The 26380-nt window shown below is 40.1% G+C and overlaps 1 protein-coding gene and 1 long non-coding RNA gene across 5 annotated transcripts; both read right to left on the bottom strand.

The window, feature by feature from the left end:
- Positions 1–1226: 1226 nt before the first annotated feature.
- Positions 1227–14020, bottom strand: eff (ubiquitin-conjugating enzyme E2 eff). 3 transcript variants are annotated; one of them, XR_002687506.2, is made up of 7 exons: positions 13750–14017; positions 8852–8915; positions 5956–5987; positions 5354–5431; positions 3509–3613; positions 2575–2798; positions 1227–2286 (listed from the first exon to the last, which is right to left on the bottom strand). XR_002687506.2 is itself a non-coding variant. In XM_022853876.2 (7 exons), exons 1-7 carry the CDS (start codon positions 13771–13773, stop codon positions 2196–2198), a joined length of 522 nt encoding a protein of 173 aa, XP_022709611.1. In that variant the 5' UTR covers positions 13774–14020; the 3' UTR covers positions 1227–2195. The 3 variants fall into 3 exon arrangements, 2 of the variants coding, with proteins under 2 accessions (XP_022709611.1, XP_086829400.1); XM_022853876.2 differs by having other exon boundaries at positions 2671–2798; positions 13750–14020; XM_086973274.1 differs by having other exon boundaries at positions 1227–2798; positions 13750–14016.
- Positions 14021–20196: 6176 nt separating this feature from the next.
- On the bottom strand, positions 20197–25184 carry LOC111272430 (uncharacterized). Of its 2 annotated transcripts, XR_002687507.2 has the most exons (5): positions 24893–25184; positions 24511–24688; positions 24057–24207; positions 21720–21906; positions 20197–21260 (listed from the first exon to the last, which is right to left on the bottom strand). It is a non-coding gene; the product is annotated as an uncharacterized LOC111272430 (long non-coding RNA). The 2 variants fall into 2 exon arrangements; XR_015315727.1 differs by having other exon boundaries at positions 24057–24688.
- Positions 25185–26380: the final 1196 nt, after the last annotated feature.

The following is a 26380-nucleotide window of genomic DNA, read 5'->3' as shown; positions in this document are numbered from 1 at the left end:
GTGTGTATGTGTCTCTATGCGTGCGTGTGTGTATGTGTCTCTATGCGTGTGTGTGTGTGTGTCTCTATGCGTGTGTGTGTGTGTCTCTATGCGTGTGTGTGTGTGTCTCTATGCGTGTGTGTGTGTGTGTGTGTCTGTATACGTGTGTGTGTGTCTCTATACGTGTGTGTGTGTGTCTGTATGTATATGCGTGTGTGTCTATCTGTGTCTATGTGTGTCCGAGTGTTTCTTTGTCTGTGTGTCTTTGTGTGTATACGCCGTTTGTCTTCTCGCTACGTGTTCGGTGTCATTGGCTACATGTATGAACGTGTACCATTTATATGTTACTATGTGCTTCGTCTCTAGTACTTTTTTGTTTAAACATATCGTATCGTGCTATAACATTCGTCTGCGGCAACATGTACTATAGTCTTTATGGAGACCTTTGCTATAGGCCAAAGGGCCTACTGTCGCTCAGTAACTAAAAGCGTTCGACCTTTAGTTTTTCTTCACCATAGCCTCCATTAGTTCATCTCTCCCTGATCTCCCCTGATTATTCCCTTCCAAACTGCCCCTGCTATATTAACTATATTTATTAATAGTTATCATTATTATTATTATAATCATTAGTATCCGAACTCCTCTAGCAGTAAGTCGAAGGCAGCGACAGCAATAAAAGACGCCTGTCATATCTACTACTTCTACCACTACTACTAAATATAATAATAGCCATCATCATTAATAAACATCATCATAGCCCTCGTCTTATTATTTTCTAATTTTTTTTTCATACCTCTCACACTTTTCAACTTACTCTTTATCCTGGTATCTTTCTCTCACTCGCACATCGTTATTATGATTCATAAACCCATTTCTAAAGTAACCCTTACTTATCGACCCCTCCGTCGTGTACCTGCATTTTCTAAGTGCAGACGTAACGCGAAAGGAACTAAGGTTAGTATGTATTCATGGTAGTTGTGTAAAGTAGGAGGAAAAAAAGTGCACCCAGGCCGCGCAGCATATTGATCTAGCCTTTGCCCGCAAGCCGTCTGCCAAAAACACGGAGAAGAAACAGGAACAATGACCGTGATTCTAGGTCGCTGCCTCCACTTGTTAGATTAGGCAGCAATACGATGATGACCAAATTCTCCGTCCTCATCATATACCATAGACATTACAATTGTGAGCCATTATTACCCCTACATTTGCATCTTGACAGCGTTGAAGGAAAGAAAAATGGCTAATGGTTTTCATTAATATTTTGTATTTTTGTTGTTTTTTTATCGTTTTACTCCTTATTCGCTTTTCTCCCTGTTTACCTTCCGGTCTATTTCACCTGCGTGATTCTGTGTTCTGTTTGTGTTCTGTAACCACTTTTCTGTTTTTTGTCGCTGCTGTTACCAGCTAGTTGCAGCCATTCGTTTTGCAATAAAGAAAGCAATCTTTCGCCTACGTACCACCCTCGTCCGGGTTGGGGTCGGAAAGAAACTGCAACATAGACTTAAATTCGCCGTCATTTGACCATCAGGGGCAAAGTGCGCATGCTAGGGAAAGCTAAAATTCACTTGATCCTATCAGAATAGTTTTTTTCTTAAGAGAGCATCATCTATCAGTGATCGATTGGCTTCCGAGTACGCGGCAGACACCAAACCTAACCGTACTAATTTGAATAGAGGAAGTCGACAATGGTCCATCAATTCGGTACATGATTTTAGTTAATTTGATAATACTATAGCATCGGTATGAATATAATTATTTAAGTCTTTCATCATTAATATAGCGTCAACCGCTATGATCATTACTAAGTATCATCATCAAATCATAATCACGATAACAAGCATTATATCATCATTTCCATCTGCTTCGTTTCTATCAGTGTTTCATTTCATTATCATATATCAACGTCTTCATTCATAATTATTACTATTTCTATTATAAATATATATATTTTTTTTATTATTATTATTATTACTATTATATTTACTGCTAATTTTTTGTCGTCATTAATATTATTATTATTATTTCTGTTGTTGTTGTTGTTGCTGCTGTTATTCATTTTCATTTGATGAGAATTAAAACAACTCCGCACACATCTGCTCATTTCGACACACCTTCATTGCGCCTTTTCTCTCGTCTTGCGTTTTCCGACAGTGTTCCTACTACGAAACTATCATGCGACCACGGCCCTGCTGGTCCTGGCCCCCAAGACCTAGTTGTTAATTCAGCTTTGGCTGTTGTTGATATCGACGAGGTGACACCCAGTGGCTCGGTACGGAAGCTGTATTGTCGTCGTTTCCTGTGATTCTCCTTCACATGCGTCGACACACACACACACACACATATATATATGTATATATATATATATATGTATATATATATATATATATATGTATATGTATATATATATGTATATATATATATTAGTTGCTGGTATTGTTTATTGTTGTTGATAATATTTTTTTCTGTTGAGGTTTTCTTCATTGTGTTCTGTCGTCATTACTATTATTATTACTATTATTATTATTTACGTATGTTCTTGTTGTTTTGTTACTGTTGTAGTTGGTGGTGATGGTGGTGATCTAACAAACGCTCAACTTTTATGCAACAGCTGCAGCAGCAGCGGTCTTTTAGGTGTCGTCTGCTGCGGCTTCTATGGTTCTCAACAGGATGTGGCTTGTTTACATCGCGTACTTTCGGGTCCATTCTCGTGCTAGCTCGTTATAGCGGTCCCGATCCGCCTTGTAGATTTTAGCAATCTCCGGAACGAGCGGATCATCCGGGTTTGGGTCACACAGCAGTGAGCATATCGACAAGAGAACCTGAAAAAGAAGAAAATAGAACAAATATGTATGACAGTAAAAGGAGACCGGATAGGATAGATTATTGAAGAGAAGATTGATAAAGTGACCTAGAGAAACAACGTTTTTTTTTCTATAAAGACTTAACAATGGGCTGTCGTTAAAAGCGGCCTAATCACTATGTCTTTAGATGTGAAATTACAAATAAAACTAACTTTACTGATTTGTCACAATCAATATCTATCGACATAACTACAACTATTAGTTCAGATTAATAACTAACGCCGCAGTTGGACCAAATGCAGATGATATAGTTTAAGCATCGGGCCAAACTTAGCCTTTGGCATTTCGAAACCTTAACCCGAGCCAGTTGCATAATTGATCGGCGGTTTTTACCGTATGTGCGTGATCCTTTAGCTATCTATATGAGAGATTCCTCCGAGATGCTCATCTAAGCCCATGGTCTCTTTTCAGCCTATCACGTAAACGAAGCACTTGCCCGTGCGCTTTATTAGAAGCGAAATCAAATTACGTTACTCTTAGCGTACCTTTTACGTAGAAGCGGTGTACTAACTATGAACGAAACAATAATATTGTACTAGCTGCTTAATTACTGATGGATTAACACACCTTATCTTTGTTTGTAAAACTGCTGTTAAGTTGAACAGGATACATTAACTACATGTTATATGACGTCGAAATTCTAATAAACACATAGTAATGTATAATACCTTAGAAATGGTGAGCGCTGGCGACCATTGCGAGCGAAGAATATCCAAACAGATGGAGCCGTTTGAGTTGATATTGGGATGGTAAATACGCGTCGTGAATGCCACCTATGAAAAAAATTAGGAGTAAATAACGGAAAAAGGTTATTCTCTGACTTTTATCGCTTCGCAAAAACGTTAGATGCACTAATTTGTGCTTGTTATTATTGTATAACACAATTATTGTTATAGCCTATTAAGATAATGGGACACGGAACTTAGATCAGCACTACATCGTCACTGCTATAAGCTGCTCCATGTAATATCTATAATGCAACATCACATTATTATAACGTTACTCTTTTCCTTTCTTTTAAATAATTCATGAAAACTGTAGATTATTACTGCATAATGACGTAATTATTTAAACTATTAGGCTGTGAGAAGCGAACTCGACGACTTCGAAATTTAAAAAACTGAGTGACTTTTGAACTGCTTGGGGTACAACGATAATTTTTATTAAAGAATATTTGCTTCCTTTATTTTTCTTTAATGTTTTAACGCTTCGGCAGCTTCTGAACAGCCATATACCTACCACTCGCGCTCAATTACATATGAAATTTTTATCTATGGCCCCTCAAAGTTGGTACTGGGATATGCCTGCCTATCATTTGCCCTTTATTGGGTATAGATAGCCCCGTAGTTAAACGAACCTAGATTGGAAGAATAAGCGGCTTAAAGCCAACGTTGGGTATTCCATCCAGGAAGTAGTTTAGGCATGGCGGTGAAATCTAGCGTTGTCATGGAGTAACTAGATTGTGTGATTTCGATTGCCGTGTTAAAGGTCTATGAGTCTTTTGAGGAATTTGAGATAGCGTGCTGCATCCATTGCTTTACTGTCGGTAAGTATCTCTTAGTAGTAGACGCCTTATGTCTGAGCCTACTCAAATCATTCCACCGAACTCATCTTTATGGCGACGCCGTTCTCTTGCCGGATTCCTTTCCAGCTTGTAGTAAAGGTTGAACCATGTCTTGTCTATAGCGGTCTTATGCTCCAGGGGGGCTATTTTGTTATTCAAGTTTCGCAAATTGCACGTGGAATATACCACACGAATTTTCAACTGGCTTGGAGTTCACGGGACTCATTTTTTGCTCAGTTCTGCATTTTCACTATTTGGGTTACTTTATCACACGTCACACGTAAAATTCTAATTTTGGCCGACAAATTCCTTAAATTCCAAGCCCTGCTTTCGTTAAAAGCCTCAATTGTGGTAGTGCATTCTTCTCCTCTAAGTCCATACATCCGTCCACCTACTCGTTGGTCTTCAACACAACAAAATCTCCGTTCCTGAAGCGTTTACACCGTTCACGTATTGATCTTTCTCATATTGCCTAATGTCTTCATCAATCATCGCTGAATGTCCGGAGCGCTATGCCTTTCGAGGACAAAAACTTAGCCATTGAGCGTTTGGAGACGCAAAAGATGTTCTCTTCTAAACAAATTTCTAAATTGAACTCAGCCAGTTTTTACTCGTCACTCACGTCTAGTTCAAAAGTTTCAAGTTCGGAAGTTCGTCGGATTTGCTTGCGACAATCTAATATCATGAATACGCGATTAAGGCTAGAAGTCTGTATGCATAAGAGTAAACAGATTTATATACAATTTGTTGCACGTAGACATCAGTTCGTTTTAGATCCAAATTAGTCAGTTGAGAAACTACGACATAAATATTAAATGGTGCAGACGATCGAACGATATTCCTCTATTTTATATTTATTCTATATCATTTACATCTCTTGATTGAAATCAAAACTTCCGAAATAAATGGTCATATGCCATAAAGTCGCACTTAAAATCATAACCCTTACCTTGGGCGGTTTGAATGGGTAGTCAGTGGGGAAGTGAATTGTGAGAAAAAATACTCCACCCTGATATGGACTGTCCGGCTGGAATCGAATCGTAACAAAACAAATCAGTGGTCTTGATCAAAATTATGTTTTGTATAAGCTCAACTACTATAGGTTAAAAGAGAAAAGATAACATACGAATATAATAATTAAGACAAACTTTATGTAGGAAGTGAGCCTATTCCTTCACGTAATATGAAAGGAACGAAAGAACATACAAAGTAATAGAATAACGATGTGATGTCCAATACAACGCATAGACACTATAGTTCTTTTAGATTGAGCTAACTAAACTACGCCGTATCATAATATCTTAATTAACAGCAGATTTAATTTTCATTTAAAAGTACCATTATAAAAAGAGTTCGATATCCCGTTGATTATTTCAATCCTTCAGTAAAACAATGTATAGTTAACTAGCTATTAGAAATTAACTATAATTATATTCACACAAAGCTAAATGGAATAACTCATAGATGTGAGTATGCTTGCAACTTACAATGTAATATTGACCCTGGATAAAATTATATAATTAGAAAACAGTGTCGTAGTCAAGTACTTACTGGTCCCATAATTGTAGCCTGCCAGTGGAACACTGTAAGTAACAGAAAAATGCATATAATATCATTAGTACTGAATAATATCCAAGTTTAGATTAAGCATTGATACCAGATACTAAGACCAGTGCACATTCGATGAATAGAAGTTTGTGCAAAACAGGTGGTTCTGATACAAGTAAAAAGGCTGATCATACAACTAGACCATTGAACGCAGTATACGATGACTCTCCAAGGAACAGTTTTTTTTTACAATTTTTACGATACACGAAGTACACCAGGGTATGTGTATTTCGTATTACGATATTTAATCGAAATTATATCACGGGCTATAATGTTCGACTAGAGTGAAGAAGTTTTCAGTCTCATATTAGGCGCCCCGATTGTGCACTTCACAACTGTCGCGGAAGAGTTTAATACGTGACGCTTAAGTGGAAGACCTCACGGCTTCATTGCCGGCTCCGTGGCTACATTCTAAATAGCTGCCTGAATGCTTCCAGTTTGTGATTCACTTAGAACGAACGTTACTTCACCATAAACTACACATTTCAGTGAATATTCAACAATTCTAGTTGAATACACACGCTGACCATGTTAATAAATTACTATAAGCAACTGGAATGTTGAGCTCTAAACAGAAGTAACCATACCGTTCAGCAAGTTTTTCACTAGACAATTGATTTCATTCTTTAGTCTTTTTCACTTACATTTTATCTATATAACACGCACAAGTACGGCGCAATTTCCAGACGAATATTTACCTCTTCATGTGCTCAGTGCTGCCTCTCATTGGTCTTTGTTTTTTTGTGTTCTCTAAAACATGTTATCGCTTAATCTTCTGCCTACTCCAGCCTAAACGTCATTTCGACGCGGTGACTGACTTCATCGTGATCATGACCGGATAAAAACATTAGCCTAACTAGATCCAAACCTGTTTGCGGCATAGTCGAGGACAGCTTAAGCAACTAAGCAGATTCTATATAACGGGATCACAGCGAGATAATACTGGGTTTAGCACAACGGAAACTTTGACACCCTCGAAATTTGCCACGGTCATCACATACTATGGGAATATGTAGCATTTTATTCCTCAATTAACAGTTAAAGGTAGAACTATCCGTGACCTACCCAGATAGGTAAGCTCAAGGTAGATTAGCACGTAATCGGTTAGCAAACTAACTCGACTGGTTTCTAACTCATCGTGTAGATCTAGGTATCTACGGTTGACACAACCATTTTTAGTCCAATTGAAAAGATGTTGTGCAACGGAAGTAGTGGCAATCGAAAGCATCTGCCTTTAGACCATGTTTGCCTATGGAGTACGGACAAAGCAAGTGACGAGATTTCGTTTATACCTACCAAGTACTCCATGTGTATACAATGTGTGCATGCCTTCTCACGCTGTCTTAATCCCTCACGTCGTCGGTAGCGGGCTTTAATTACATGGGGCGAGAACAATAACTAAAATAAAAGAGCTGTTATGTGTACATCCTGTCAAAATATGACGATATCCCCGAAAAACTTATGCGACAACATTAACTTCTGCCTGTTCATTACATAGCGAATTCAGTGAAGTGGCTTTCGCTCCGTTGTCATCAACAGTTATCTGATCACGATCATTTAAATAGTTATATTGCATTGAGATATACATTAGCATATATCGGTTATAGTCGGTACGAACATTGTTTTAATGTAGAAAATTACGCTGTAGATAGGGTCTATTTGTGACGGAAGCAAATCAATAGACCTTCTTTTACCTTTGTGCCTCCAAAAAAATCCCAGAAAACTTCGCTGGTACCTTTTCTTAAGTATCCTACATTACATATTTAAACAGCGCTGTAACAACTGTCAAAAATTAATTAGCATTGCGGAATACTTCCATTTACTACTCCATTTATTTATAAGACAAGTTCGATTTATTTAACGGAATTCCTATTTCTATCACTTGGCTGTTTGGTCTAAATCTCATATCTCGTTAAACGTGTCAAACTCGGAAAGGAGAAAATTTCGCACGCATGTCGCACACGAAAGGGCAGCGCCTGTAATTTATAGGAAAACATCGCCACTTCGTTGACAATGGACGACGACCACGTCGAGCTATAAACAATAGCTTTGCCGTTAAGTTTCCCTCCCTCATTTACAATGTTACCACAACGCTCAGTTGTGATTTGAGCTGGTCCTAAGCCTTCTTCAGATAACAGTTTCAAAAGGGTACGGGCACATCATGATGTGATCATTTAAATTGTGATAGAGGCAATTTTAAATGGTTACTGCTGTCGCTCAAGGCGTTTGTCATACACATGTAATATTACGAATAATATACATATATATATATCAAAAAGAACTGCTGATCATGTTGGCGCTAGTTTGTAAAGTTAGTGCTTTTTATTCTATTTGGAGCCTTCTCACGTACTTCACGGCCACGACACCGTACAACATAAGTTTTTCTTTCGTAAGAGTTTTCTAAGAAATCCGACATTTCGAGTCCTACTAAATGAACAGATTTCTTTCAAAGGAAAATGATTTTCCACAAACGTAGTGCATACACATAACTGAGGGTTTTACGAGGATTACCTATAACGGCTACAAAATACAAAATTCGTTTGTAGAAGCTGTGACTAATACTGCGGAAATGCCCGTGGTTGTTTTCAGCTACGCGTTTACGATGGTTACGCTGACAACAATACGCTAATTGGATAACTTCATAGAACAAACCCAGCTCCATGAACTAGATATTCCAGAGGCGTAAATTCACTGCTGAGTAAAACGTAGATAACTCCCAATTAAATTAAAGTGTACGTGGCACTCGTAACTCAGGTGGTAAAAACACTTCACGAGAATCATCCATCCATCCATCCACAGGTGAAAAGAAATAACTGTCATCAACGAACGAATCACTTACGATCCTCTCCAAGGGGACCGGCTGAGCACTGGGCAGGCGGATCCCTGCCTAGGTCCAACAATTCCTGAAAAACACATACAATTTCTAATCAGTTAGGAATTCACCAGTGATACAGGATGAGAATCATACATACAGCCCAAGGAATATAACGCAGTAACCTAAAGTGTGAAACTGGCGGACGTTGATAGTGAAGCGTCGGATCAGTGTGTTTCTTTGTATGTATTAGCGAAAGACCTGATCATCTCACGCTGCGTCAGGTTGTTGTGTCGTATACTACCAACATTTAAATGGTCTCCGTGAAATACTGCCGCTGTGGTAACGCATTTGTGTATTACCAAGCTTTGGTAAAAGGTTCAAATTCCGCGCGCATCTAACATTGTGTTTCCACGGCTCAACCGTGTCAATCAATGTCTTGCGCTAGTCTTAACGTAGAAGTCGAATGACTCATTATTTAATATATTAAGTAAAATAAGTATCTCTTTAAAAGGAGTAGTATTCTATGTTGATGACAACGTATTTGTTCAATATTTTCTGGGATGCTCCCTTCAGGAGTCGTACTGCTTTTTAGAGCTAGTTGCTGCCTGGCCCTTCCTGGAATAACTAAAAAGGACTCAAATTCATTCAGGAGAGACGAAACAATCGATAATCAGGTATTGCTGCTGTTACAGGAAAAGTAGCCGCCACTTAGCATTGCAAAGCGATTGGTTCGTTCCCGCTAAATGTTCATTTTTGCCATAAAGTTTCAGTAGCATACCCACGGAGTTGGCCCATGAACCTTTCGTCTTTTGTAGTGATGTAACCTGTATCTAATGCCCTGCTCGGCCAGAAGCTACTTGTGCTACTTCAACTCGTTCCATTGGAGCTCGTTAGCATGTTTGAAAGTACTGGTAGATGCTTAGTTTAATCTGAAAGTATTGGTAGATGCTTAGTTTAATCTTGGCTAATACCAACACTGAATCCAATAGATTATCCAAATAAATGCCTCGTCAAATTAAGACATACCCCTTAGTACCAAAATCTACTCAAATTTATGTACCTGTTTCTTAGATAACATAGTGGAATTACCTACTGAAAGGTCACGAACAGCTCCATCGAATCCTCATCAGCTAAAACTGATTAAACAACAACCTCTCAAACGTCACATGATCATGATTGTCACACGTGCCGTGACCATCGTGGCCTTTATTCGTCATGCGACGCCGTCTCGTTGATGTATGACTGAGGAGGACTAAATCAAAACGATGGGACGCGGATCTAAAAACGCTTAACTTAAATTAGACACTACCGCGTACGAATCCCATACGAAACACGCAAACATACTATTAGAAGCATGACTTTCCTCACCTATCCCGTTACCCGGAAATCGACAACTTGACAGTATGAACAGCCGACATTCGACATGCTGACCGCGATTTCATGCAGCTCGGTGCGTGTCATCAGATGAGCCGCATGCTTGGCCTGATCGACCAGCAGCACTATAGGTAACCGGAGACACCCATGGTTATCACAGAAATAAAGCCGGCAAATAGCCAGTCGTCCAGACGCCGCCCTGGAACAGCCTTCTAGACCGCAAAGCCAATAGCAGCCACAACACCAGTAGCGACAGTAGCACCTGCATAAGCAGAAATTAAATACTGTCGCCCGCCAGCAGGCTTTGGCACAGCGGCAATTAATCGCTTACCTCATGTATAAAAGATTATATATTATTAACAATAATTATAAAAATATACCGCTGCCAATACGACGCAAACACAATGCTGTAGTCACATCTCTTATGAGAGATAAAACCTTTTAGTTTTTCATTATTTTATCAAATACTGGCTGAAAGCTTTCCTGCGTTTGCCAGCTACAACACGAGCAGCGAACAACCATTTAGAGGTCAGCGATAGAAACAAAACTGTCTAAGCAGAGGGGCAAGATCGATAAACTGGTATTTACGAAGTTGCAAACGAAACTATAATACAACTACCTCGATATTACATACACGCGGCACAAGTTGTTATGGTTGCCCTGTCTGGGAACAGACTTCGCAGATCGTTGCGACCGTGTAGGAATGAACGGAGCAAAACCGCGCAGTATATTACTGATATCATGCCACTAACAGGTGCCGTTGTGCAATGATGCTTTCGTGACTAATTGACTGCGTCGCAGTTTTCTCATTTACCGAACTGTTTGCCGCCTAGATTACTGTTGTTGTCGCCATCTGCATTAACAGTTTCTGTGCCACCACATGATGATAGCGCTGATGATAATCGTTTTGGTTTATGGTATAACCATCACCACTTTTTTGAGCAGACCTCGACTATACAAAAACTAGACACAGAGGCTAGCTAGTGCAGCAGATTAATAATCTGATTAGGCTACACGTGCATACTTACGGAGCATACGCATGTATTCTGATCTGCGCAAATCAACGGATTTTCCACCTATGTCTAATGCAAATCAGCAACAGTAACTAGTCAAGAAATTCGAACTGCAGCCGGGATCGGAGATAGACCAGCACCATGATCGGTGACTGTCACTACTCTGTCACAGTTCTTTTGTCTGATTAAGGCAATGCTCAGCTTAAGTTACGAAACAAACAGCGCATAAACGTATGTAGCGATAAGAACCACCGTCACCGCAGCATTAGCTGCATCGCCAGCGTAACGTCACCCACCACCAAAGACTACCGACGGCTATGGGAGATGGGCGGCCGTAGACGGCGGCAAAAACTAACAAACATATCACACCATTCTTTTAGCCTCACTCAACTGGAACGCTTGGAACAACGCTTAGGAGCTTGATCGAGGCTAGTCGCGGTGACTGGCCAAGCGATTAAGCTCGTCAGGGTTTAACAGCAACAGGCAGCCCGATGGTGGCCTAGCCATTATTTTCTACCCATCGGTAGCGACTGTCTCTAATAGGATGTTTATCAATACAAGCAAGTATATCAATGCAAGCAAAGAATGTCAATGCTTCATTGCACCCAGAACTCAGCGTGGTAGATGTACTGTTGTTTCGCTATGAATTTTCATGGTGGCCATAGCTTTGAGCTTGGTTTGCGTATTTGAAGAAATTGCTTCCTTTTTAGGTGACCTAGCAACCACCCACCCCACGAACGTTTATCACGTGCTCGTGCTGCAGTGAGATTGGCCTCGTCCCGCAACCTAGGCCGTTAGCATCAGCAACAGCAATCGCATGAGCATACTTCGCCATTTAACTGCTACCTCGATTCGATACAGGCGACCACTGGCGATTATCTCGGTGTCACACAATTTCCCCAGCCCAGTTCACCACCTGCTACTCCTACACATGCAACGAATTCTATTCCCCCCCCCTCCCCCCTCCCCCTAACCAATTCACAACGAATAAAAAAAACGCTCGTGACGTAGTATTGGTTGTTGCAGTTCGCCTACTGATCTGTATTTTTACCCACTAAAGTACAGAGGAGACTCAGCAGCAGCCCAACAACAAAGGACAATAACATGTGAGAACTAAACAGACTGTAGTCTGTACAACGTAGTGCACAAATCAGAAAGGACAAGTTCTTAAAGGTGGACGACCACCGCCAACGACCATGACGGGTTTTTCAGGAAACAATCAACGCTGAGGGTCAGGCCGCATGTTGCGATGGAGTCGACCACGGGATGTTGTCCGACACGAAACATCAAGCGGAACCAGGGAGGTAGCGATGGAGCAGTAAACCACCGATCGAATCAGAAGCAGCAATGACACTAACTGCAGCAGCTCGCCATCGGACGACGTCGTAGCTTATGATAAGGGCCATGCAAGCAAAATGAGGGGCCCGTCAGCCCCCGACACAGGACATCTCCCGCACTCGGATGGACTGGTTATGGGCTTAGCAGGCGTAAATTGTATCAGTAGGAAGCCGGGATCATAGTCCAGTAGTGCGCTAAGAATCGCTGGAAACGGACCATCGTATAGAGGTTAAAAGCACCACGCAACAATGGTGCAGACCCCCTACTTGTATACTGTACACATAAGAAATACTTTGCGTGCTGGACGTAATCAAACGCCGAAGAAACAGTCATCCGATTAGAATTAGTAGCAAACTCACACACAAGTTTCACACATAGTTGTTTCTGTTTTTTACGTCTAGTGTCTCGATTCATCTTAGCGTCTCTAACAACGAACGATCTGAGGCAATTGCAACAGCGAAATGCGACGCAGCAGAACACGATCGTGGTCGATTATGGGTCGATATGGGATTACAGTAAACGGCCGCCCGGGATGACTCTGCTAACCAGACGCAAACCAGCAGTAACGGCGGCGGCGGCAATCACCGATTAACCAATCATTAACTAACCACGTAATTTCGCATTAGTGGGTGTTGTATGGGTTTGTTGCTCCTGCTGATGGTGCTTGCTGCTGCTGCCGTCATTCAAGTACTTTGCTACGACATGTCTGTTAAGTGGACCACAACAGGGATCCGAGTATAGTATTCACCACTACTACCCCATTCTACTTCCAGGCAGATTTCGCAGAAACCCTGCCGTTAGCGTACGATACATAGTAGAATTCATGGGCTTCAGGAGAACGGCGTGGGCGACCATTGGTTATCACTGCTGATCGAAGAGGTACAGGGTTATTTTTGTAACGAGCCCCCTATATCGAGACTGTAACACGGTACCAACCCATATATGACTTCTTGGATAGACATTGGCTACGCAGGCAAGCAGGCAGGCTGGCTGGCTGGCTGTTGGCTACAGGCTGCACTCAGACAGGCAGCTATCTAGCCCCGTATCCCCATACACACGGAAAGGCGTCCGCAAGGCTTAGAATGCGACAAACGATTTTATGAGGCAGCGCGTCCACTCGGGCCCCCGTTTCCACGTCATGGGCCTGAGCCCATGGCCTGGCTACTTTCTTCCAACACGGCACAATTATGTACTCACTTTATTGATGCGTTTGAGAGCCATTTGCACTTTCGTCAATTCCTCGGTACCGACACCGATCTCAACCTCTACAGCCGATCCAGAGACCACGACTGCTAATGGCGGAACAGGCAGGGGCCAGGCCGTTAAGTAAGCGGGACGACCTGAGTAGATTGTCGATATTCTGACACCACTTGAATTGTTCACGTACACACGCTAACGCCAAAACACTTCGCTGATTGAAGTCGAATCGAAGGATGACAATTCGACAAGACTCTTATGCTAGAATGACACGAAACGAGACGAAATCTTGAGTAGTGGCGCCACTGTTAGCGGGCTGCAGGGAGTCTGGCAACCCAAGACGAAGTTTGAATAATTTGGCGCGAAACGATGACTCGAGCGAAGCGTCTAGAAGGGGCGCTGTACCACGGTCGAACAGTGCTAGTAGGAAAGTGCGTTACGAGTAGGGGAGAATAGACACAAAGTACTGGAGTGGCGGTACGATTTGATTGGCGGGAAACAAAACAGTTAATGGCCTATAATGCCTAAATAGCACAGCGTACATCAACGACTTATGGCGGTATATTGTTAAATATACGCACATACATTCGTTCATTTACCTTTTATTGATAATCTCTATTGATGCCTAAAGCAGATTTCGACAGATACTTCTCATTTATTATATGATAAATTTAAATCAGCTTCAAGTCAACATAAAATGGATATGGCAGGAGAGTTATGATTTTGCGAATAGTGTATCCAATTCATTTTTCTCCATACAGAATTGACAATTGTGAGAGAAATAGTCCATAAGCAAATGCTTTCTTTTTTAGTACTGAATGGTTTTGGAAAAATGAAAATTAGACAGGTTAGTCATAACGTAAAAAATAAGTTACGTGTAATTAGTTTGTCAATGGAAAACCATTTGCTGTTTTTAAGGGATTACATACAAAGGATAATAAAGTAAAGTGCTTTTCAGGGATCGATCGCAGAAACATAATTTCAAATATTTAAATTATGAAAGAGAAACTGGCTACTCTATTTCGGCATGTCGTATTAATAACAAGCACATAAACGAATATCTTATTATAATAGAAGGTATTTACTAAAATCAAAATTATATACATTTGTATGTGATTTGTACGTGCCTATATTTGTATTTTACGTCTGTCCGAAGGTGGCTGCGCATTAAAAAAAAAAAAAAAAAAACAGGTTTATTTAGGTCAAAGTGATTTGTTTAAAAATTTTCATCTTACCTTCAGTAGTTTAGAATAAAAACATATAGGAATGCTTTTTTCGTTCATCTACTTTTTATTGATAATCTCTATTGATGCCTAAAGAAGATTTCGGCAGATACTTCTCATTTATTATAAACTTAAATCAGCTTCAAGTCAACATGAAGATAGCTTTTTTACCAATTATAGTAAAATTTCAGAAGTTCTATAAAAACCGAAACCGAAGAAAGTGTTGGACGAAATATTTAATCAAAAGAATTTCTATAGTTTTGCACCGAAAGTCACTTTGACTAATAGGATTTCATCTCAACTGAAGTAAACTCGGGTATTTAGATATAAAGGTATAAAGAGAGAAAATTCACTTTATAAATTGCTTTGCACTATATGTCTTACCCACATTTCCCGGCTGAAACAGTTTTCTGCTGGAGGCCTCATAGTGGAAATGCTTAGAAAAGCAGTAAACAATCGCCCAACTACTATTTTCTCCAATTTCAGTTTTCTATCATGTGCTGAAGCTGTGTCGAGCGACAATTATCATAGCTAACTATGTAGTGCTGACCATAGAATTCCGACTGGACTGATATGATTTGCTCGAAAATTTACACCCAGTTGAAACCCATTATTAAAAATAAAAAGAAAAAATACATGGTCAAGCAAATCAAGTCGATTTTACCCTCCTAGAATATGTGAGTAACTGAGTGATACGTGCATGAAGCCAATGTTTGCTAATACATAAAATGAAATGTTTAGCAGCAGTGCCGGACATTAAACTTGATATCTCGTATATTAAACAAACAAATAATGTTTTTATAATCTACCGATTTATTATTCGATATGCATTAGCTTGTTCTTCTAAAATGGTCTACGTAAATTCATTGCTTTCATCTTAGTTTTATCGGTCGGTAAAAATCTATGCTGAAAATGCTACAACGTCAAATTATTCGATCAATATTTTTAACAACAGATCTTTTTAATATTCTTCCAACGGAAAAACGGACGACGGATGAAGCCAGCGCCTTTGCTTTTTTTTTGGGATCTCTATGGTACATACAGGTTCTAGCGTCGAGCATGTGTTTCCAATTTTTGAAAACAACACTTCATTAGGTCATCAATTGAAATGCAGATTTAGATGACAGTGACTCGAGGAGTTTAAGTTGCGTTTAGACAAGTCGAAATCGGCGAACGCTCGTTGTTGGAGTGGCGCCATGAACAAGATAAAAGTTAAAGAGTTATTACACCAGTTCCTTCCCAGACTAGCGAGTTAGATGAAAGCTCATTTTCCCTACCTGCTTCGCGAAATTAGGGGTAGCACATAAAGGTGAATGGTCGTCTGCATTTAGTGGAACATTACAATTGAAAAATTCAGCGAACAGCTGAATACAGTCCCATCAAAGCTGTTGATTTCCAATAACTTTATTTAAACCGCCGGATATCGGTATGTAGCTCCGTGCGTCTTCAATGATGGCCATTCATTTATTAGGTCACATGTCGCAGTGAAGGCGCAGCAGTAATGTGTTTATTTGCCGCATTTAGGGATTCGTGTAATAATTTAAGTTCGAAAGTCGCCAAAGCTACATCTCGCTTCATGCCGAAACGGCTAGCCGTTTGACGCAATGCAAGCACAGTTAGTAAAAGTCGAAACGATTTTGGTAAGGGCATTTGTTTTTCTATTCTATGCAATTCCAAACCATTCTCATGAGTAGGCCAAAATGGACAAATATCTGTTCAGCCACATTCGCAATAACAAAAGAAACGCTCCCTATCATTGAATGTATTGCTCCACTAGATAAAACGTATGCATCGATTTGAATAATGAATAGAGACTCTAGCCCCGTCTAGACTATAAAAAAATATTTTACCTAAATAAATGACGTTGATATTCCTTATCATCTGCCGAGCTCATTCTCGGTAGTTAGTATAGAAACTTTTTAGAAGTGTGTAGATGTTTCTATGTACAAATCTGAATATTTGAACAAGCATTTAAAAAAAATACTGTTTATATTTTGACAGCTTATAACATCGTATACAATATATTAAATTATAATAATGAAATTTGTTCATAAAACGAGACAAAAAATCACATCATGTTCCTCACGGGAACTTACAAACTTGTGAGCGTTTTCCTGCGTAGCGCTTGCTTTGTACTACAGTAACAAGTGAAACCTTGTTCCAGCATGCAAAAGTTAATGCGATCCGACAAACAGACAAACACCGTACGATATGCATAATCAGTGAGTAATGAAAACGAGCCCTGACATGGACAAACACAAACCAACGTATTGATATCATGAGGTGAGATATAATAGATAGTGGTGTAGGAAATTGTACCCGAGCTACTACGAAGAGAAGTTACGGTCAGTTAAAGTTAGATGAGTTATCATTAACACGCTACATCGATGCTGATGCTGGTAAAAGTAGACTTTAAGTCACGGATTATCAGTGCCAGGTACTGAACATCCAAATCGTTTGTTATGCTCGTCCCGTTACTCGTCGATTCTATGCATGTCCACGCATAAGTTCCGGGGTTGTAGCAGCCTAAAGGACAACTGGATTGATCCAAACTTTAAGGCATTGGGAAGATAGCTTTTTCGTAAGTATTTAGCAGACTGCAAAAAACGAAAAGCGAAACGGTTCTCACGTGGTCATAGAGCCTATTTAAACTCATTGATCAAATGATTCTGCAAACTTGATAAAACATCGTAAGAAAATTAGACAGACAATCTAAATGACGCAAAACGGTACGCTCCTTACATTTGGTTTGAGAATAACGCCCGCGATCCCGGGCACTCAGAACAAAAAAATCATTCGAAGGGGTCCTTTTAATTTTTTCGTTTATAGGCATTAGCAGCACTTGACAGACATCCACGAGAAGCCTGACGTAACTATGCTATAGATGACAGCTCAGGACCAGCCGTAAAAACAACAATTTGGAATTTAAAGACCAGTGCAGCTTCAATGTCAAGCATTTTTTGGACAGCTGGCCCATTGCACAAGGTTAACCATACATCTTCGCCCAGCTATGAACCTGATTTCTCGAGGTTTTGTTTGCGAATGCGTTCACTGTATATATGGGACACGCAAAGGTGTTTTCTAATTGACTTATACTGGGCTATTATCTATTTTTAAACTAAGCTGGTATTTTGGGAGGCTGTCGTCGTCTTAGCGTCGGCGATGGTATTTCTCAACATGTTCGTCGAGCCCCCATAAACTTCTGTAGTCCGGCCACTGTGTTCCATTTTTATCGACCTTAGGTGATCCTACAATAATTAACCGTGTCACTTATTGTGGGGAAACGTCAAGATCCGTCAAACCCTGACGGTTGGTTTTCCGTATGCTCTACTACGCCCAAACAGCTTCATGGCAGTCAATAAAACTAAATTGAAAAAAACTGAAAAACAAGTGAAACCACAAGTAATATGGAATAGAGACGAGTTGTTCTTCGAAATAAAGTATAGTGATATGTAAATGACAATGGATCAACTGGATTTGTTCTGAATTGCGTGAATATTTTCTGATAAAAGGCTTTTGCTCAAAAGCATGGGTGTGGTAGAAGCAGCACAAAAATGATGCGAGCATACTATTAATTAGCTTGAATATTTTAATGGTTCAGATTCACATACCGTTGAAATCATTTTCACTGTACTAAGGAAAATAAGCTCGTGGGAGGTATTCTAGCATTTGTCAAAATGTATTAGGAAAAGATCGGCAACCGTATTCGAAGTTCATACATTATTCTTCATTCATCGATGATCACATCAAAATCATTCTAAGCCGCTCTCCAAAAGAGCTCTGTAGTTTTCGCTATCATTTCCACGGCTACAGATCATTCCTGATCCTCAACGATATGTGGTAGATATGACAATCCTAACCAAGTAAGTTTATCCGTTACTACGATGAGGCACAAGTGGCGTGCCTGTCTATTCAGCTCGCTTCAAGCACGACAGAGCTGCCAGCCGTATCAAACACTTAAGTTTAACCAAGGCAAAATCACCGGAAGTAAAATTGTCGGATAATAGGACATTTTTACCCTTGACGTATTTAACGTATGGCCACAGAGTTGTCTGTCTTTAGAGCCATATGATTCGTGACGGCTTGCACGCACAGTTGTTGTGGGATATATATTGGCTAGCAAGCATTAACAATAATAAAAGCCAATTGCAGGCTTCGATACGAAACGAGGAATACGAAGTGACCGAAGCGGGGTCTAATGATGTAAATATTAAGACAGTGTCAACGAATCACAATCAAACTCTTAAAAAAAAAGCACAAATACTTACATTGTGCGGTTTTACCTAGTAACACATACAGGATGCGTCAACAAGTATTTAGCGAAAAATCGTTCAATTGAGTTTCATAAATAGTTAGGGTGTTTGGAATCGATTATACAATATGTCGTCTACTCTATTGAGCCTTTCGCTCATGAATGAGTCACGGCCTTTTTGACTGTATTCCATATCGTATAGCATAGGACAGGGAAAACGATGTAGAAGCCCGAGAACTTTTTGGGAAAGCCTTACCCACGGAGCACAGACTACCAGCTAGAAATGATGAGAAAAAAAGGATAGACATTTCAACGAAACGAAGCGGTACGTGATGCTAATATGTGCCTAGGTAAATAGCAACAACACATACTATATTCGCCTGTGTCGATAAGTAAACTAGCCTTTACTGTTAGGCCAAGCAAATAGCCCATTTTTAGCCATATATTTCATCAACATACAAGACAAGGACTACACACATTCTTACCAAAAGAACGCTGTTCGTTTTCTGTGTAAGCCATATCGGTACTAAGTCTTGTGTACCATGCATCGCTTAAGCCCTTATATTTGATCATCAATGTATTGGTCAATAAAATAACAGATACGCGTATTCGCCAAGCGGTGCCTAAATGTCCTTGTACAAATCGTCAGTTTTCCAATATGTTCATACTGATTTAAAGGTTATCTTAATCACTACTGACTATACGTAGCCATTGAAAACCAATAAGCGTTCGAAATAAGCGATAATTGAAACTATCATACTAAAGTTTTTTTTCTATATTATCTGTCATATCATAAGTGTTTCTTGTTTTATGTATATGTAACTTGCCGTGTTACATCGGCCTTTAACATTTCTACCCGAATAATCATATGGTATAATATGCAGTTCGCTGTAGTTTTTGTCCAAAAAATGAAAAGTTAGTAAAAACTAATTATTATTGAATTTTTACGATTTTTTATTAATCGGTATCAGATATATTGATGTTATACCAATTAAAATTGTTAATTTATCATATGATCATTCTCTATGAATGAATCTCCATGCGTAAAGTCTTGCTAAAGGACACTTGACTGTCACGTATATGGAAAGCAGCTACTAGAAGTATAGGACATTAAAAAACTGAGTTACTCACGTGTCCAGCGTATATAATACTTATATATAGATAAAAACATCGAATTCCGGGAAAAACATTATAAGACCGCATCGATTCGGATTGCATCGAGCACATTTAAGACATGTTTTTGAGCTACACCAAAACGTCGCTTATAGAAACAGTAAGCGAATATTTTTCTAATGATCACGCACCAGCTTCCTTTTACATAGTCAACTCATATAACGCAGAGTAGCCACAGGCGTGTATTGACAAAGACAATATTTTGCCCCTTTTAATACTGCGTACTATACTTTGAGAATGAATATTTTCGTGTTTCATATTTGTAGCAGTTCTACAGTGGTGATAAAAGTAACTAAATGTCTAAGGCCGATCCTTGCAATATACGCAAACAGTATGAACTAATCCATCGGTTCGTGAAGATACATATATCTATATATATTTTTATCGTAGAGGTCGCTAGACGCGGAACACAGGCTCAAGTTCGACAAAACCTATCGACCGCAAGACCTTCGTACCTTTACTCAAAGAACTTATAGGACACTTCTGCGTCATCTGCTTTCGATTGGCCCCATCGTCGAAAGCTTATTATTCAATCTTAATAGCTGCGCATCTTTCCAGCTGACATGTGTTCTTTATTTTGAATTTACTACTGGTCACGTTGTTTGAAGCGCGCGGACCACATCTTCGCTGTACGTTCCCACGACTTCTAGCTGATAAAATAAAAGTCGTTGATGAGATAGATCATCTGCGTTCGGGTGTCGTTCGGCAAAGGATATGTTCGGCGTCAGCGTTATAACTCGTATCCATAGATGACATCAGTCTGGACCGATAGGAAGCTCAATGTGCTACCGGCCCATGCGCATTTCTTCGTAAACATGGCTTCTCAGGACAGCAGGGCGTCGCAGCTAGAAGCTTCAAATATTCTTTATCGAAGATAGCGAAATCCGAGGTGCGATAATCACAAGAAAACGAACGATCGTTATGCCATCATGCCTCCACTGTATAGAACTGTAGGAATTTTAAGGTTCACCTGCCGCGTTCGAATGATGGCTTGTGGATATTGTATGGTTATTGTCGTACGCGGTTTGACGCCAACCAGGTTCAGATGTTTATTAAGCCTTTACGTACATTTGTTTAGGTCTTACTTCTAATGCACGATGTAGCACCTATTTACACTGCTCGTGCGCTCAATATATGCAACCAAACAAAATCTATATTCTCTAGCTGTACTCAGGGATGTAGCGGCAGTTTAAAGCTCTTTTTATGAATGCGATGGATGAATCTTAAGCACCCGCATCGTTCGCTCGAGCGACATCGTCATTATTTTTTTATTATTCAAATTAAACGATTATTTATTTGTCGCTTCATTTACCTCATCTTACCTTACTTCATTTACCGTTAGTGTAAGCGAAGGGCCGAGTGAAATCAGCATGACGATCGGTGCCACGAGTTAGCGCTAATCGATAAGTCGCCTTGGGCCATTGCGATGTCTCGATATGTACGTTTCCGTGTCCACAGGCGAGAGCAGGACTTTTCGGTAACGAAACTCAGTAGGCACTCACAGCGGATCTGTAACATTACAGCCCAAGCACGCCTCCATGGAATGACCTTTATTTACTTTGGTTAGACCAACACATGGCACAAATGAATTAGACTCATATTTTCGTATCCGTACGATAGGTGACAAAAAATGAGGATTTCGTTAGTTGTGCGGGCTGCTACCTATTAATATCTATAATGAAGGGAATTCCATCGAGGCCGTTAGACTACCAAAGGTACGTTTTCTACGTGACGTTCAGTGCTTCTTAAATTTCTTATTTCCTACTCTCAAAAGAATCTAAAAGTCTACGACAGTTTTAAAAAGCCAAAAAGCGTCACAGTGAGATGGAACGATAAAGCGGCTGGTGGGGCCATAGCACGGAAATTTCCAACAGCTCAAGGGGGAAAAAAATCAAGAAAATATTAGTATGATTTGGCGGAACTCATATGCTTACCTCAATCGGTTAATTAGCCTCTATAATTAGAAGTGGCGCACTCATTAGCTGGGCAAATGTGTACAGAAAAAAATAATCGGGTAAAAGGTCATGAGAGAAAAAACATCGTGGTAATAAAGTGAAAACCAACCAATTAAATGCCAACACGCGTTTGATGTTCTTGTGTGTCATTTCAAAATACAATCTATTGCGTATCCCAACGTGTCATAAAAAAAATGGCGTCGATGGTAGTGTTCCGTGACAATATTTCTTTCCAGCAGCGTCACCACTTTTCCTAGTCTTGATTTTGCGATACACAGCTAAAAAAAGCTTAATGGCAATTTGATACATGAAATCACTAGCCGAACATGATCGAGCTTAACAATGATAATAAACGACAGATACACTGCATATCGTCAGTACTTTCGTAATTCTGCTCGGTTCAGCCGGCGCTAAATAAAGACGCGACTCTACTTTAATTCTTGCAATTCTTAAAGTTGTGCAGCCCATTTTTCCTAGAAGTTTATAGGCTACCATTGAGAAAAAAACAGTTTCTTCGGTTGACGTCACCACGAGCTCTTGGCCACGCTTTTGATTCGGCACAGACTTGTGCAAGTGAAAGTCCGCACCTCATGAAGAATGTACATGTTCAGCTTGTCTCTGACGTAGTTGATACGGCATTGCCTGTTTCGATTCCGGCAACCATAGACACGCTGACGTCATTATTCTAATCGCAAATCTGTAAGGAAACATGTTTTGGTACGCTAACCACTTGACTGTGATATACAGTACATAAACGTGTGCGGCGCGCGAGTTCCTAGATTCGTCGACTTTCGTTCTGTACCATCTGTAGTTAGTCACCGTTTAGAAATGTAGTGCGACGTATAAGAGGCAAACAAAACGGCAGTCAGGCAGCCAGACACGCTCGCATTTATTTTTTCAATCTTTTTTTTATTTACTCATATTAATATAAATCTCTCTTAGTTGGGGCTGTTGTTCTGCTGCCAACGAGAAGGGGGGCATTCTGTCATACAGAAGCCTGTTTTTGTGCGTGATCTTGTTTAGAAACATTGAATCCCGCGTGTACGAAACGATTCTAGTTGATAAAGCGTTGTTTTTACAGATAAAGTAAAAAAATTGAGAAAATATAGCATGATCACTTGTGAGGCGCGATGTATGATTGGTAAACATGGGTTCTCGGGTTTGATTTCCGGTTAGCTGTAATATCTATTTTTTTTTTGTATAAATTAAATAAATATGTACATTAAAATCGATTTAGTGCACATCTGACTGACATCGATACTGCTATACTTCTTGTCCGCCTAATACGCTTACAGTCTTCGGACACTCACGATATATATATATATATATATACATATATATATGCAAATAAGTTATGGCGTAAGGATGTTAGTAGGATAACCGTGTTAATTTCTGTACGCGACCATCGAAGTCGAAAATGCAGAGATTTTGTTTGTTATCAAATTAGAGATTTACATCTACTAACGCTGTGGCACAAGCATTGGCACTGGTGCTGATGTAGAAGCTGTTAGAAGTACACTTTTTCATCAAAAACATCCAATACCCAGATGATCTAGTTCTGTCAAACCATCGAAAATAGAAGCCGTGCATAATCGTGAAGATTAGCTATTCCAAATCAACTATGGAGAAAAAAAGCATAACTAACATACCGCATATATATACACTACGCTATTTCTAAAGGTGATTTTTCCAAGATCATATCACCTGTACGTGTAAATCGTAGACCATCACAATCATCACCATCTTCACTCGCATCATCAACGTCAAGATTTACCGCTCGCCTCCGACCATTTTCCGAAGGCAACCGACTCCGTTAACAACACCAATGACCACATACTCGGTGGCTCAGTTTTTACTGGAATTAAGCGGAACGCATGAAACGGAAAGGAAATACGCAATTTATCTTATCCTGTGAACACCCAAAACGAATTTTGCAAAGAATTGTACCGACAACGACAGCGTCGCCGCCGTAGACGACAAGCACAACCGCAACTAGATACAAAGAAAAATATATAGGAAAAATCGCTTCGTCGCCAATATATATGTATATACGATAAAAAAAAAAACCATAAACCATGATATACCAATCACACACAAACACGTCGCGATGCATACTCGTGCACAATGTAAAAACGGGCATAAATAACATTTCTTTAACCTCTATGCACATCGATACGAAGAATGGATGAACAGTTCCGGCAAAAACAGCAGCGTCTTAGAATTGCTTCTATTGCCCCGATGTTAGTGGGCTACGGATAGGCCGAACCCAGACAGATCACCTCAATCTATCTCATCGATCTGCTTATCTGTGCTAGAACAGGTGCGAACGGTCCCATCTGGAACCGAAGTGAAGAACTGTTAGAAAAACATTAAATGTACGCGAAATATTGTTAACCTCCTTTTTACTAATAGATAGGCATGGACTAATAGCGCCATTGTTGTTCTTAGTTTACTGGTCGAATGAATCTACGTTATATCTCTTTCTGATCAATACAAACTCGGCTTTGAAGTGTGCCGAAGTCACTGCCAAATGCACTTACGCTGATCTGTTGCCCTCTTAGTCACTGATTGCTGGGTATATGGGACAGATATCGAAACATTAGTTGCATTTTTCAAGCATCCAAATGAAATGTGTGTCCATCGACGAACTCATCGGACGCTTCCGTGGCCTCGCCTCATTTCTTGCGACGGTTCCTGATCCACAGACGAGCACGATGAACCGAGACAATTTTACTGATTCGAGTGGCCTGTTTGCCACCGAAACCGATCTGATGAGCTGATTACTGTCAAATTTATATATTCTGTTTGCGGATACCGGATGTTAGACGTCGCGTCTTGCAGGACCCGCACAACCCATAGATGCGTCGTAAGGTTCTGTCGTACCAAATGTCCGATGAAGATCCTGATACCGCTGTAATACTGCGAAGCGCTACTAGCAGCCGCCAGCGCGATAGTCGTTGTCGGCGACGTATTGTTTTATGCATGATATGTCGTTCTATTTTGGGTACTTAATACTCCTGCTACTACCGCTCAATGGTTCAAAATTGTGTCTCATGTGTAGTAACCCATGGGGCGCCTTGTTGCCATGAGTTGCTATTGGGGACAGGTTGTTCTATTATCAATACTCCGTCTGCGGTTCGCTCAGCACGGACAGCGTTAATCTAATGCCTGAGTGTTTAACAGGGTGCAATTTTTCCCATTTGTTTTTCAGCCTAGAATTGCGTTACGTGTCTCGACAATTCTTGTTCTCCAATCACAATCACACTTCTACTTCATTCGTATGCAGCTTTTACTTGTGACGCTGTTGGCGTTAATGGCCGTCTCTGCTATTACTGCTGGCCTTTGCATTGTTACAGCAGTGAATTCTCATGACCCAGACTATCGCCGTTGTCTTCCTGTAAAATACTACAGTAGCACTGTGTAGGGAGTGTTGAGAACAAATTGGGACACGTTTTGGCGGGCTGTCTGTAGTAAATATGCGTTCATCCGTTATTTTCGGTACTGGAAAGAGGACGGTTTGTTTATCATAGCAAAAGCTCATCGTGATGGAGACAGAAGTCTTAAGTTCAAGATATGAGCGACGATGGTCTATTGTCCATGACCTCGTAGCAAACATACTCTGATCAAAATTATGAACTTTTTTGGTTGTTCAAAGTTGATGGTCGATGTTATTGCCACGTGGCTTCTGGCAATACTTTATCGTGAATCAAAGCGAAAGATATACGAAAAGGGTTTTTATTAAAAGAGCTTCAAAGCTTAGCAAAATAACGCAAAGTACTTTTTGATAATGCCGATACAGATGGTAGCGACTGTTTTAAAGGCGAACGTGTCTCACTCCAAATAGGTCGTGGCGATAAGCCACAATGGTTGGTGTTTTTTTACACTCGTTGCACCTTCTAAAAAACGTCTACGCTTTTTTGGATGCTTGCATTTTTGAGGCTTTTGGCCTATCATCATCCCAAGATAACAATCCGCTAAATTCTTACCGAGACTTTACCTGGTCTACACGTATTCGTTAGTTTCGAGAA

Source organism: Varroa jacobsoni, unplaced genomic scaffold (genome assembly GCF_002532875.2).
Source record: "Varroa jacobsoni isolate VJ856 unplaced genomic scaffold, vjacob_1.0 contig02234, whole genome shotgun sequence".
Classification (NCBI taxonomy): Eukaryota; Metazoa; Arthropoda; class Arachnida; order Mesostigmata; family Varroidae; genus Varroa; species Varroa jacobsoni.
Note: the sequence above shows the minus strand (reverse complement) of the source record. Positions and strands in the feature narration are given on the sequence as shown.